At 39.8% G+C, this 13,698-nt stretch overlaps 1 protein-coding gene across 1 annotated transcript in view; it reads right to left on the bottom strand.

The window, feature by feature from the left end:
- Positions 1–13,698, bottom strand: part of CSMD3 (CUB and Sushi multiple domains 3) — a 297,101-nt gene that overhangs the window by 28,317 nt on the left and 255,086 nt on the right. Inside the window, exon 49 of the mRNA XM_072413237.1 lies at positions 8,933–9,115. Within this exon, the coding sequence (XP_072269338.1) occupies positions 8,933–9,115 (183 nt within the window). The remainder of the gene's footprint in view (positions 1–8,932; positions 9,116–13,698) is intronic.

Below are 13,698 nucleotides of genomic sequence, written 5' to 3'. Positions count from 1 at the left end.
ATCACACACGCCCATGCACCTAATGCTGGCAGGCTTGATGAATCATTAAGTGAAATTTGTATCTTTTATGTATTCCGTAAAATTATTGATTTTACACTACTGGTGTGCTCTTTGTATTGTATTGTATCACCATCATACTGAGTTGATGGGAAAGGATGTAAGGAACTTAGCTGTCCTGCGAGCCTGTGGCGTCCCTGGGGATCCCAGACGCAGAGGGAGACGCCGCTGCAGCAGGCAGCATGGCTGAGGCTGATGCCCTGCTCACAGTGTGTCTCTCTCTGCAGGCGGAGGGATCCGTCCTGGCCAAACTACTGTTCGACCAGACGGCATCCCTTGCATCTCTATGGACGTAATTACAGAATGTCCTGTTCTCAGCGCTCCTTTGGATGTGCAAAGTAGGGCACGTCCCAGGGGTGCTGTGGGAAGAGGTGCGCGCGCTACCACGCGTGCCTCTTGTACCCCCAGAGGGCGTGGCACTGGGCTGGCTCACCGCGGGGCGGGACATTTTTAGTTTGAATTCCAATCGGCCCCAGGGGATTCAGTTACCCTCCAATCAAATGGCGCCAGGTGGCACAAGGTCATTGGTCACTCTGGCCATTTAAGGAGAATCCGTCCTGAACACCATTGCCCGCTATAAGCCTCTGTGTACACAGTGTGCTTAGGTCCGTTCTTTGTGATGGTTAATGTTTCTCCAATTCGTCATTATCATAGCAACCTGGTCTGATACCTGACTCTTGCGTGAACTCTGCCTGTCCTGACCTCGGATTGTTTGTGACCTCTCTTGTCTGCTGCCTGCCCTGACCCCGGATTGTTCCTGACCTGCCTTTGCTTTACCCTCCTGTACTACGCTTATCGGACTTGACATCTGTAAATAACCCCTGTCTTGTTTTATGACTATAATAAAACTCGATAAAAGGATTTTTGGAGTTGTCTGTGGTTTGTGTGCCCAGGCGCATACAGGATAAACATCTATATGGGAGTATACAAACCCATGGCCTCTCCATAATACAGACAAATTGCTAAGTTCAATTTGAATAAAGACATATATTGGGTTATAAAACAAAAAATTGTCTGGATTTTACAAATAGACTGATAAACTCTTGGTTGAACTGCATTGTGATTCCCAATGTAGAGGTGTTCTTCCCCAATTCAAACGAAAAAACCTTAGTTGGACTACACATTTTGTTTCACCATAATTAATAATAGTTGTCACATTTAAAACATTATACTAGGAGCCTTTTTTTCTCCAACAGTACATTTTTGCCCAAAAAGTGTTTTCCGAGAACTTTAATTTCAACTCTGGCCAGTTTGCGGTTTCATTATTTATTGCTGTTATACTTGCACATTTCTCACAACAGTGGCTTGTAATGTGTTTACAGTCTGTAGGTGTCCTTAATTATTGAGTGTGTTATGACAAGGTTGCCCTGGATCCCCGTTATTGATGCCATGTCATTCATTGCATACCGCTGTTATTATTGAGTTATCTAACTGCCTCTCTCATTATTGACAACTTATTCCTGCACCAAGTAAATAGGCATCCATAATACATTTCACTGCCTTCACAAATGTCGTTTCTTGGCTCAATTACACAGGGAAAGGCTGGAAAAGCATTAGGCTGTTGATTATGTGAAATATATTAGAAATAAACTAAAAAAATTGCCCTTGATAAAGTAATTGGCAATAAAAATAACCTAAAAGAACTTCAGCCACGCCTGCTAATGAGCAGAGGAGAACGTCACTGATATCAGCATGAGCTGGGATATCACACACGCCCATGCACCTAATGCTGGCAGGCTTAATGAATCATTAAGTGAAATTTGTATCTTTTATGTATTCCGTAAAATTATTGATTTTACACTACTGGTGTGCTCTTTGTATTGTATTGTATCACCATCATACTGAGTTGATGGGAAAGGATGTAAGGAACTTAACTGTCCTGCGAGCCTGTGGCGTCCCTGGGGATCCCAGACGCAGAGGGAGACGCCGCTGCAGCAGGCAGCATGGCTGAGGCTGATGCCCTGCTCACAGTGTGTCTCTCTCTGCAGGCGGAGGGATCCGTCCTGGCCAAACTACTGTTCGACCAGACGGCATCCCTTGCATCTCTATGGACGTAATTACAGAATGTCCTGTTCTCAGCGCTCCTTTGGATGTGCAAAGTAGGGCACGTCCCAGGGGTGCTGTGGGAAGAGGTGCGCGCGCTACCACGCGTGCCTCTTGTACCCCCAGAGGGCGTGGCACTGGGCTGGCTCCCCGCGGGGCGGGACATTTTTAGTTTGAATTCCAATCGGCCCCAGGGGATTCAGTTACCCTCCAATCAAATGGCGCCAGGTGGCACAAGGTCATTGGTCACTCTGGCCATTTAAGGAGAATCCGTCCTGAACACCATTGCCCGCTATAAGCCTCTGTGTACACAGTGTGCTTAGGTCCGTTCTTTGTGATGGTTAATGTTTCTCCAATTCGTCATTATCATAGCAACCTGGTCTGATACCTGACTCTTGCGTGAACTCTGCCTGTCCTGACCTCGGATTGTTTGTGACCTCTCTTGTCTGCTGCCTGCCCTGACCCCGGATTGTTCCTGACCTGCCTTTGCTTTACCCTCCTGTACTACGCTTATCGGACTTGACATCTGTAAATAACCCCTGTCTTGTTTTATGACTATAATAAAACTCGATAAAAGGATTTTTGGAGTTGTCTGTGGTTTGTGTGCCCAGGCGCATACAGGATAAACATCTATATGGGAGTATACAAACCCATGGCCTCTCCATAATACAGACAAATTGCTAAGTTCAATTTCAATGGAAGGAAGGAAAGAATAAAGACATATATTGGGTTATAAAACAAAAAAATGTCTGGACTTTACAAATAGACTGATAAACTCTTGGTTGAACTGCATTGTGATTCCCAATGTAGAGGTGTTCTTCCCCAATTCAAACGAAAAAACCTTGGTTGGACTACACATTTTGTTTCACCATAATTAATAATAGTTGTCACATTTAAAACATTATACTAGGAGCCTTTTTTTCTCCAACAGTACATTTTTGCCCAAAAAGTGTTTTCCGAGAACTTTAATTTCAACTCTGGCCAGTTTGCGGTTTCATTATTTATTGCTGTTATACTTGCACATTTCTCACAACAGTGGCTTGTAATGTGTTTACAGTCTGTAGGTGTCCTTAATTATTGAGTGTGTTATGACAAGGTTGCCCTGGATCCCCGTTATTGATGCCATGTCATTCATTGCATACCGCTGTTATTATTGAGTTATCTAACTGCCTCTCTCATTATTGACAACTTATTCCTGCACCAAGTAAATAGGCATCCATAATACATTTCACTGCCTTCACAAATGTCGTTTCTTGGCTCAATTACACAGGGAAAGGCTGGAAAAGCATTAGGCTGTTGATTATGTGAAATATATTAGATGTCTTAATGACAGCTCACAATATAATGTCTAAACAGTTTCATGATGGAGGCCAATTGAGAAAAGTCTGCTATTTTAACCAATAAAAAATATTTAAAGCAAACATAAGCTATCATATAGATGCATTTTTTTTCTTTATCCAATGTTATTTATGTATGTTTATATAGGTGATAGCCGTGAACGGCAAGATACAACCTAATAAAAAACAACCAGGAGATTTGACAAGAAGCCATTATTGGTGTATGCTCATATCAGAAGAACAAGCTGACTTTTGGGCACCATACTGGCCATGCTTGATTCCAATTAGGTATTAGCATCATTCTTGTGTGTTCCTGATATACATTACTTCCCTGGTATCTATAATAGTCTTTCAAATATAACAGTTGGCTAATCACCATCTATATAAACTAGTTAATAGGGATGAGTGGCGAATCGGGCCCTTCTCGCCTACTGAACATGTAAGTGAGAACGGCATGTGTAAATTCAGCCGTCGAGATTACATTTTTTGGGACCTGCAAGAGCAATCAGGGGAGCAGAGTTGACATTTAATCTCTAGGGCCCGGGGATCGCACACAGGAGGATTCATACGGCTGCATTCATGATTTCCCCAATTTTCTGATGAGTCTGTGAAATTTCGAAAGTTCGAAGAAATTTTCACGAGACTGTCAGAAGCATTCTCGCTCATGACTACTAGTTAAGTTTCCAACTTCCTGTACTGAAAAGACACCTCACAATCTACATATACATCATGCCAAGAAAACCCAAGGGACAATCAACAATAATGGCAGAGCAACAGCAAGCATATCCCACCTACAATCCCTTATTTGAAAGGACTACCCATCTCCATCCTTCCTTCTCTCTGTTATCCCTCTTTTGGCCTGATGTACAGCCCCGTTTAAAAATTCACTATATTGCTACTAATAGTGTTACACTGCATTCATTCTTTCATGTAACCTCACAATTACTAATTTGTTAATTTAAAGTCAGTATTAAGAAAAACTGTAATTTTAAGATCAATCCGTGGGTTTGTTTATCTATTTTGTCATATTAACTATTCATGGACCACATACTCAACTTTTTAGAAAATTGGAATATCTACAAACAAAAACATAGGGAACAAAAGTTTTTGCTAAAGCATAACAAACTTGGTTACTTTGCAGGTTTTGCAGGCATTTGCAGAATCCAGTGGCCAGTCTGAGTTTGCATATTTACTAAACTCACAAGGTTATGAGCCAGGCATTAAAATTTAGCAAAGATTGTTATACTCAATAGCTGTAAATGACAGGGAAACACGTTTTGCCTCTAGCTACAGGCATTAAAGGCATTAATGGCAGTTTAAGGTAAACCTCTCGGAAACATGGGAAATTTGAACTGATCAGATAATGAAAAATGCATGAGCAGTGGTAACCTTCAGTGTAAATAGCATGTCAAGAGTTAGAAGATCCAAAGGTTTAACAAGTTGAAGTTATACTTTCATGTAAGCTGACCTTGACTTACTTTTTTCCTCCAAAGCCTTGCTGTAGGTCAGTTAGGCCACCTGTTTTACAACAAGACTCACAGGGAAGGTCATGAGATGTAGGATTAAGTAGGACACAATTGTGGCAGCTAATTTTTTTAATTGCATGTAACTTTAAGTAATTTCACTTATGCTCTTTCACTTCTTGTCTCACAAGCACAACAGTAAAGGCAAAGCAATTTCTAAAAAAGTAAGGATTTTCTTTGTAGGCAGCTTCAAGGTGCCCCTTTATGCATTTGAAAGCAGTTTTTAGAGTAAACAGCAGGCTTTGGCAAATGTTTTGTCATGCAGTTGTGTGTGGTTATAGTTGACTGCACCAAAAGAAAAAATGGGCAAACTCCAGTTCTCCAGCAACAACCCCGCTGCAATATAAGCACAAAACAAAAAAATCCACAAAGCCAACAGTTTCAAACGCAGTTTAACTGTAACTGAGTCCCTATTCATGTCAATAAAAGTCTTTGACCGCTTCCACCAAGGGTAGTTATTCATGTCTAGGAACTGTACTGTAAATAATTGCAGAAACAACATGAACCAAATAGTTCCCAACTGTTCCCCTGCAGTTGAATGATTGTTGTTGGGAGGGCAGTTGAGCGTGCAATAACTCATTGTGGTTTACCAAAGGTCTGAAAGAGTCCTAAGTTGCACTTTAATGCAGACTTTATTTTGTTAAATCTGTTTTACAGCAAAAGGACACAAACACAATTTTTAGAATTGGTAAATTCCAAATAAATGGAAAAAGTGGGAAGAACCAGAAGGACTTGATACAAGTAACAAGCATAAAAAGGAGGAAATGAAACTTAGAAAAAACTTGGACTTTAAAATGCTGTATTTTAAAGAGGTCCACTCCAGTCAACTATGTACTAATAATTTTAAACATGTTTTCAGATTTAAAAAGGGATTCTAAATAATTCTCCTTGACAACTGAACTAAAGAACCTTTTCCTCAAGATAAAAGCACAGAGCACAATTCTGTATTTGCCTTTGTGTTGGTTACAGCTGTTGGTTACAGAGATGAAACAAATCTATGCAGTATAGCCCGGACAATCTGTTTCTCTCAGGATTTAGGACAGATTTTTATACTTTTAAAGGTGTGCTTAAAAGAAGCAGTAGACACTGTGTGGCACGCAGCATGCTAAATGAAGATTTGAGAAATAAGCCACCTTGTTTAAAACGAGATGAAAATTTTGAAGAGGAGCTAGAGTCATAAAGATAAAGTGAATACAAGCTACAAGAGGACATCGGAAAAGATGTAGAGCACATTGCTGGAGATTCAATTCCCTTCAAAAATCATTCAAGCAATTGTACTAACTCCGCAGAATGCTTGTAACAAACATACAAATGTCACCTGCAATTTGATCTGCGTTTAACGGTTTACCACTGCTCAGCGTGTCTGATCAGTTATATCCATGTTGTTCAATCCTTAAAAACGAATGGATATATTTTGATCCTATGTATGGTGACACTCCTCAACACTAAATCATGGAATATCATTCAATATCCCAAAAGAAGTTTACAATTTATTATGCATTTATTCCAAGCCATAAACAAATTGTGCTATATGACCAAAAGTGTTGACACTTATGGTTCCATTTGGGCTTGTAGGACATTGAATTCAAAAATTCAAAATCATGGGATAATGATATTGGGTTCCCCTACCCTACCCCCAAACCTATTCCCTCCTCTCTTTGCTGCTCGCTTTTCCTCTTTTGTATTCACAAGACAAGTTTAGTTGTGGAGTGTGAATGTAGGTAGCTGCTCATTCTGGAAAAAGAATATTTGTAAGGTCAGGTATTGATTATTGACAAGTTACCATGACTCACAATTGACATTCTAATTTCTCCCAGAGGTATTGTTGAGATGAGGGCTTTATGCAGACCACCCAAGTTTCTCTCTACCAATTTAGTCACCTCATGATTTTATAGACTTAGTGGAGAAACACTTATGTTAGAACAAAAAGAAAATGTTGTACAAACATTTGCTCATTTTTTGTATGTTGAAGAAATAACCGCGTTTGTTAGGAGACGCTCTTCTGGCAGACAATCCCAGGCAGTGTCCCACCGCAGGTGAGCACCCCTGGCCCCCAAGGCTGAGTGGGGCTTGCTAAAGGTGCAAACTGGGGCATTAGATTGGGGGACTGGAATAAATATCACAAAACACACTCCAGCACAGATTAGCCCTGCTAAACTCTACAGCATGCAGTGGAATCTGAGAGCAGAGAGACTATAAGGACTCAGCATCCAATGCAGCGTGGGATTGATCAGGAACTATTCTGCTCATGAGCTGCAGCACAGCTCCAAATCCCCTTCAGCTGTACAGTAGGGATGAGTGGGAATGCCTCTGGCATTCTCGCAAAAATTTCCTCAAAGTTCCGATGGTTCTGCAAAGTTTTGGCGAAATTTCGCGAAACCATGAGAAATCACTATAGAAGGATTATCACGGCTGCATTCATAAATACAGCCATGGGAATCCTCCTGTCAGTTAGCGATCCCCAGGAACTACAGGCAAGCTCTCATTCTGACCTGTAGTGCCCCAGGATCTCTCACTGGAAGGAGGATTATCGCGGCTTCATTCATAAATACAGCCGTGGGAATCGTCCTGTCAGTCAGGGATCCCCGGACAAGCCCTCATTCTAACCTGTAGTGTCCGGGGATCTATCACTAAGAGAAGGATTCTCACGGCTCCATTAATAAATGCAGCCGCAATACTCCTCCTCTCAGAGTCCCCAGTCATGCCGCCTGCGTTTATGAATGATTTGAGGATTTTTCCTAAGCTACATTCATTCATGAGCAGCCAGCGAGAGTCACACTGTGTTCCTGGATAGAGATACTCTAGGAACACATAGTACAGTACTGCAACAGCAATCAGAGGAGCGGAGCTGACAGTTCCGCTCCCCTGATTGGTCTTGCAGGTCCCAAAAATTCGGTCTCGCCGACCGAATTTACAAAGGCCGTTCTCGCCTACATGTTTGGTAAGCAAGAAGGGCTCAATTCGCGGCGGGACCAAATTTAATAAATTTGACCGCTCATCCCTACTGTACAGTCTCAGTGCATGGGATGCTGAGAGAGAAAAGTCAGCTAAAGGGAAACAAGGATGCTGCAAGCCACAGATCACTAATTCTTATAACTCCTCTGCTGCTGTAAGCGCTGCCTCAAGAGGGAATAGACCAGGCCCGCTCTAATGTTGTAGGACACTGCCCGGGATTGTCGGCCAGAAGATCGTCTCTTAGCCATATCCTTCAATGAAGACGCCTTATCTCAATTTTGTGAAGGACTGTCCATGTAATTTTGGTCATGAGGGTAGGTGTGATGGTAATATTCCCATAATCTTTTGACTTTACAGCGAGTGCCAGGTCTATGATATAGGCTGGTTTATTCACACACAGATATTCTCAGAAATTAGCGATATCAGTGCAATGTCCAATTTACTGTTCAATTTGCTTCACTAGCTACCTGCTTGGTTTATCCACCTGCTGTCTGGAACACGTAAAGGATAGGCATCACCACAGCATCCAAGAAGTAGTGGGCAGTCATGTACTTACTGTACACCAGTGCCATAGTCACTATCAAGAGAGGAGGAGGGCCTGAGTGTTAGCCACTTGTGGTAAGTCTATAGCAAGGGCTTGTTTGAAGTAGGAGGGTAGTTAACAGGGCCATGGCTTACCACAGTATACTAAATCACATATGCCAAGAAATGGACCTGCTCAGATCAATCAATTTACATTGACATGGAAAACCAGCATTTTGCATTGCAAGTAAAGTATACCTTTTTTCATCATTGTGTAAAAATAAGTTATTAAGTTAAAATATTTCTGGATAATTGATTTTAAAATAAAATCCCAAGAGGTAAATTTTAAGTGTTTGTGTGTTTGTATCCTCATTACATTCCCTTATTACTATTATTATTATTATTATTATTATTGATTGACTGTATTTACTGATACCATTGGGACAATGAGTTCAGTGAAAACTATTTTAGACTAGGCCAGTATTTTCAGCTTACCTTTACATTCAGGCTGTCTTCCTGTCCATGATCCATTGCTCATACATGTTCTATCTTCAGAACCATGAAGCATGTATCCAACATCACAGGTGAATCGCAATATACTCTTTGTTCTAAAGTCTGTGCCGTCTCTAGACCCATGTGCAGGAACACCTGGATCTCCACACCAACCTGAAGCATCGCCTAGAAATAAAAACCATAATCTTTTAAACTGGGTAATAAATTGAGAAAACAGTATTATTGGATTGATTAGAATATGCCTTGATGGATTTTCTCACATTTTAGGTTATGAAGATCTCCTTTACTAATATTTATAAATCCAAAAGGGTATTAATAAATCTTCCAGTCTAGCCTTGTCTGAGAGTTAATCTTTGGGGGTTCTAGCCCTCTCCTTCCTAATATACATGGACACATCAAGGAACATATGGAAGATTATTAGTGTACACATGAAGGACATAACTTTTTACAACTCATCTGAAAAAGGCTGAACATAGACCTCAGCTTTCTGAATCACTATCAAATAGCTTAATGACCATTCCCACATCTGAGACCTCCTATTTCATAGCCCACATCCCTGCTACATATCTGACCCCAACATATTGATTTTACCGGGTGTGTGTGCTTTTCCAAAATTTTAGTCTTTCCACATTTTGTCTAACCTTTTTTTAAACTAACCTTTGCCTATCAGTACTGGTTTAATCAAATGGTAGCTGACTATGGATTTCCATATCAAAAAAGCCTCTTCAATTAAAATTCAATGTATTTACTTGTATTTATATAGTGCTGACATATTATGTGGTGCTTTACAAAGTTCATTGTTTTTTAACTGTCTCTCAAAGGGGCTCAAAATCTAATGTCCCTACCATGGTCATATGTCATTCATATAACCTAGGGCTGCAAAGGCAAGAGTGCTAGTCATTGAGCCAATCAATCTGTTGATGTTATCTTTTCTGTTGTGTTTTATTATACTGTATTTATTGCAATTCATGTTTCCTTTATTCTCTTTAATGTTGGTTAGTAGAATTTCTCTTAACATATTTGTATTCTTTCCTTTCTGCTTTTTCTGCTTCTACCTCGCCTAGAATGAGATATGTTCCACAGGGACTGCAAGTGTCTCATGCTGAATTCTGCTACTTACTCCACTTGCATTTAAAAAAGGAATGATGTATTCCTGAAAACAGTGCTGTGTTTGAGTCTTTAACTTCAGTATAGCATTCAGCTTTAAAAGAAGAAAGGGTGCTTTTGAACAGCAGCAGAAAAGGTGATATTTGCAAATCTATACCTTTCTCCAATGAGCCAAATGCAGATTGAATTTTGGTTTCTACCAATTAATTCCCTTATCTCTGACAGCATCAAAATAATTCACAAAACAAACCAAAAAATCCCAATTTTCATAACAAGCAAAAAGAAGTACAGTAACCCATTAGATTTTTGTAACAGAAGTAAGATACGCAAGGAAGTAATCAGCTTTTTCCATTAAAGCAGTTTGGTATGCCTGAACCGCCACACATTTACAAATAAACACAGCTAACCATCTGCAGATCCACAGCATCAAAATCTCCCCTTTTTGTGACCCTTTCAGAAAGAATGCCAAATGAACAAGCAAACTCAATGGTCCGTGATACAACATTTCAATAAATGTCACCATTGGAAATAAAGTTTAGAGAGATGAGTTGGAATAATGCACCACATAGTTCTATCTAGCACCCTGAGAGAGTTTACACTTTCCTCTCGAAGAAGATTATAATGAGCTGTAATGATTGCCTTCATAATTTTAGGCATTACAAAAATTGACTTTAGATTACAAAAATATACAGCAAAACTTAACTACATAAACCTGGTAATTTATAAAGGAGCTTGTATGATTATATCTTATTTTGTAACCTATTTCTAACTGCCCCTTTCTGCATCAATGACTGCTAAAACTCCAACATGGTATAATATAGAGCAGAAAAAAAGCTACATTCCACAGAGAGACCTATTAACCACATAAAAAGACCCATCAAACACCTTTATCCAATATCTTGCCACTCCATTGGTGTACTTCAAAAACGCATGAAAGTGGGACTGATGCACTATAGGCAGCAAGAAGAAAAAAACAAATTCAGCTGGCTGTGGAATTGCCATAGGAAGTCCCGGGTGATGGATTTGTTAGTTCCCCAGTCAGGTGAATTTGTCATTTTCAATAGAACTCCAGCTTCTGGGTCTCTTTTTTATTGCACGGTGGCTCAAGGGTTAGCACTCTGGCCTTTGCAGCGCTAGGTCCTAGGTTCTAATCCCAGCCAGGACATTATCTGCATGGAGTTTGCAGGTTCTCCCCGTGTCTGCGTGGGTTTCCTCCGGGTACTCCAGTTTCCTCCCACATTCTAAAAACATGCAGTTAGATTAATCGGTTTCCCCCTAAATTAACCTTAGACTACATTAATGACATATGACTATGGTATGGACATTAGATTGTGAGCCCCTTTGAGGGACAGTTAGTGACATGACTATGGACTTTGTACAGCATTGCGTAAAATGATGGCGCTATATAAATACGGTATAAAATTATTAATAATACTGTATTTTTGCTTTAAGTATTACAATTGACAAAATTTTTTACAAAATTTGTTTCCTTTAAGACTTTAATAGGTTTATCACTAACATTGGATTCTGTGGAGCTCTTGCTGAACTGATCACCAGCAAACTCACTCATTCCTAATACTAGATATTTTTTTACATTATTGTACTTGTACATACCCCAATAAACTATTTTGTTAAGAAAAACAAAATCACAACTGGGGAAAAAAAATATTTTTTCTGAAACAATACACAAAGGCAAAAATTAAAGAGGTTGTTCAAAAGAGGTGATTTTGCAGACCTCAAATCTTAAAGACCTAAAATCACAGAGATTTTACTAGGTAAAAAAAGAAAAAAAAAAAACACAACAAACAGGCAGCAAATTTGCTGATTAAACATCAATGTCTCTCTTTAATAGGCATTAACATGTTAAGATTCTGACACGTCGTATGTCAATGCCCATAAACTTTTTCATAAAAGGTAAATTATATTTTGTTTTACACTTCTATAGCAATCTACTACTTTCATGGTAACAATATACATAATATAGGTTACAGGTGTTTTAGAGCAATGTGGATGGATCTACTCCCGGTCTGAAAAGAAAAAGTAGCAGCCAACTCATGATATCACCTCTCAGCCACTCTCCCATCCTATCTGTATCTGATTGGCTCATTGTGTTGCTTTTCACTCCCCCATTCTATTTAAATTCATGTTCCTTTACCGCTTGCATTTGGAAATTATAACTACATGAACAGAGCTAAACAATTATTAGATTAGTAAAAAATCTGGGTGCAGATTTGGGTGCAAAATCTGGGTGCAAAGAACAAAACAAAAATGATGTATCACAAGACTCAGAATGATGTTCAAGTTCACCATTACTTGGATTTGTTCACAAACTAATGTGACATTCACCAGTGGAACATCAAAGTGGCTGCTTTGAAAAGAATGGTGCTAGGCCTGTCCTTAGCCTTGCAAACACTTTGTGAATGGTTGTTATCAGGTTTTGCACCATCCCAACAATTTACAACCAACAAAGATGCAAGCAATATCGACTCCCAGCTGAGTGCTAGTGCACAATATGCAGTTTCTATTGGCTGGAGGTCGATGGTTAACATTGCCTGCTGTTTTCATTAGCAACTTGACTCCTAACTAACTACATGGAAGATAGCAAACACACATGGGCCCAAAGCACATGTATTTGCAAATGGTATAGATTGCTTGTCAAACCGAATTGAACAGGGGGTGAGGTTGCCCATTATTACAGAAGGTATGGAGTGTTTTGAACATCATGACAGCTATCAGATTTGTGCACAAGTGACTTGTGTGAGTAAGTGTGCGGGCACGTCTACTATGGACTTTGGCGCCAATCTGACTTAAACCTGAATCCTGTGTAGGATCATCACTAAACAATCTTTTCAACTTTATTTTTGAACTTGTGCTTGGCCCAGTTGATTTTTCCTTGTCTGCCTATGATTGCTGCATACCTCTGTTACCTTCATGAATCTGGGCCTTTGGCTAGGATTCTGCTCACCTACTCTGTACATCTTTCTATCACTGACTTTGACATTTTAAAACTTTATGTCTGGTTCCATTCCTGGCCTGTGAACTGTTGCCTGAACCAGAGTTCCAGTTTCTAGTTCCTGCATCTAGGCACTTGTGGTTTTACATCACTCCTGCAGGCCCTATCTTAGGTTCTAGAGGTGCAGACAGGAATTCAATATGTTGCCCTTATCATCTTTGGCTTCACATAAAAGTATATATCATATTGTGGAGGCTTAGATTTTATAAGTACAGATGGTCGAGTTAATAGAAGCACTCTACTCCAATGCACAGAAGCAAAACCTTATAGATAAAAAATTGGAGGAATTCTATATTTAAAGAAGTTTTGTGATCATTGCAAACCAATGCTAATGTGTTTGCGTGTTTAAGTCCCTGAACGATTGAAAGTGACTAACTCAGGTGAAAGGATTTACACATGTACAAAGGCAACACCAAAGGCAAAAACTGCTTCATTACTCACATTCAACCACTGAAGAGATTAAAATGCCATTATTGATTGCAAATTAAACTCAACACCAATAGTTCCAACCTACCACTAAAAGCCCCGGGATATACTAAACCCTGAAATGTGTTGACTAAAATTACAAGCAATCAATTAAAGACCTTGTCCTTCGTAATTGAAGAACAATGTTCACTTTTTATTGTGA

The sequence above is a fragment of the Pyxicephalus adspersus genome, chromosome 5 (assembly GCF_032062135.1).
Source record: "Pyxicephalus adspersus chromosome 5, UCB_Pads_2.0, whole genome shotgun sequence".
NCBI lineage: Eukaryota > Metazoa > Chordata > Amphibia > Anura > Pyxicephalidae > Pyxicephalus > Pyxicephalus adspersus.
Note: the sequence above shows the minus strand (reverse complement) of the source record. Positions and strands in the feature narration are given on the sequence as shown.